This window comes from Bison bison, unplaced genomic scaffold, assembly GCF_000754665.1.
Source record: "Bison bison bison isolate TAMUID 2011002044 unplaced genomic scaffold, Bison_UMD1.0 scf7180017863836, whole genome shotgun sequence".
Lineage (NCBI taxonomy): Eukaryota > Metazoa > Chordata > Mammalia > Artiodactyla > Bovidae > Bison > Bison bison.
This window is the reverse complement of record NW_011494408.1, coordinates 9778-11590: the sequence shown is the minus strand read 5'-3', so window position 1 is coordinate 11590 and position 1813 is coordinate 9778. Positions and strand designations below refer to the sequence as shown.

At 38.6% G+C, this 1813-nt stretch overlaps 1 protein-coding gene across 1 annotated transcript; it reads left to right on the top strand.

Moving 5' to 3' along the window:
• Nucleotides 1-17: 17 nt before the first annotated feature.
• On the top strand, nucleotides 18-1391 carry LOC104984086 (zinc finger protein 665-like; the record flags this gene model as incomplete). The annotated part of the gene is given in 2 exon segments (XM_010833705.1): nucleotides 18-497; nucleotides 499-1391. Coding segments are annotated over 2 exon segments (1035 nt in total), but the record flags the coding sequence as incomplete, so codon positions are not given.
• Between the last annotated feature and the right edge of the window lie 422 nt (nucleotides 1392-1813).

Genomic DNA, 1813 nt, shown 5'->3' with positions numbered 1-1813 from the left:
CAAACCTTACTATTCATTGCAGACTTCATACTGGGGAGAAACCATATAAATGTGATATATGTGGCATGGCCTTTAATGAAGCTGCAAAGCTTGCAGTTCATCAGAGATTCCATATGGGAGAGAAACCACATAAATATATTTGTGGCAGAGCCTTTAGTCAAACTTCAAACCTTGCAGTTCATTGGAGAATTCATCCTGGAGAGAAACCATATAAATGTGATGTGTGTGGCAAGGTGTTTAGTCGTACTGGAAACCTTGCTGTTCATCAGAGAGTTCACACTAGAGAGAAACCATGTAATTATGGTATATGTGCCAAGGCTTTCAGTGTAAGTTCAAGCCTTGCTGTTCATCAGAGTGTTCATACTGGAGAGAAACCATATAAATATGATATATGTGGCAAGGCTTTTAATCAGACTGCAAAACTGGGACTTCATCGGAGACTTCATACTGGAGAGAAACCATATCAATGTGATGTATGTGGCAAAGGCTTTCAGAATAAGTTCAAACCTTGCTGTTCATCGGAGTGTTCATACTGGACAGAAATCATATAAATGTGATGTGTGTGGCAAGGCCTTTAGTCAAACTACAGGCCTTGCAGTTCATCAGAGAATTCATACTGGAGAGAAACCATATAAATGTGATGTATGTGGCAAGGCCTTTAATCACACTACAAGACTTGAACTTCGTCAGAGAATTCATACTGGAGAGAAGCCATACAAATGCAATGTATGTGACAAGGCATTTAGTCATACTGCAAACCTTACTGTTCATCAGAGACTTCATACTGGAGAGAAACCATATAAATGTGATGTATATGGCAAGGCGTTTAGTCATACTGGGAAACTTGGTATTCATCAGAGAGTTCATACTGGAGAGAAACCATATAAATGAGGTATATGTGGCAGGGCTTTCAGTGTGAATGCAAACCTTGCAGTTCATCAGAGAATTCATACTGGAGAGAACCTCAGAAATATAAAAATTTTGACAAACCATTTAGGCACAGTCATCCATAACTCATCATCAGGCAGTTCAGACAGGAGAGAAATCATATAAATATGATGTATATGGTTAGTGCTTTATTTGAAATGACGAACTTAGAAACCGTCAGAGAATTCATACTAGAGAGAAACATTAGAAATGTGACAGTTGTGAGAAACATTTTAGTGCAAATGTTGTGAGTGTGACAAAGCCTTTAGTCAGTGCTCAGGCCTTTTAATTCAGAGAATTCATACTGCATAGAAAAGATACAAGTGAAATGAATGTGGCAGTTTCTAGTGCATGTTCAGCATTAACTGCACATTAGGCAGTTCATACAGGAGAGAAACCACATAAATGTTATTATGTGGCAAACCCTTCAGTCACAAGGAATGACGTTGCAGATCATCGGAGACTCCATACGGCAGTGAAAACTTAGACATGTAGAAAATGTGGTAAAATATATCAACTTTTTGACCCCCAGAAAATTCAAACTGGAGGAAAACTACACAAATGTGTTAGGTGTGGGAATGCTTTGATTCTGTGTTCAGGCCTAACTCACCATCACTTAATTGTTTTTTTTTTTTCCCAATATTGTGATGGTTTTTGCTGTACATCAACATGAATAGGCCATAGGCATACATATGTCCCCTCCCTCCTGAACCCACCTCTCTCACCACCGTATTCCTCCAGATTGTCCCAGAGCACTCGCTCATTCATCAAACTCCCACTGGCTCTTTTACATATGGTAATATATATGTTTCAGTGGTAATCTCTTAAATCCTGCCATCCTATTTCTTTTGTTTTTTTTTTTTCAATAGTTTTCCCTTAGCGTTAC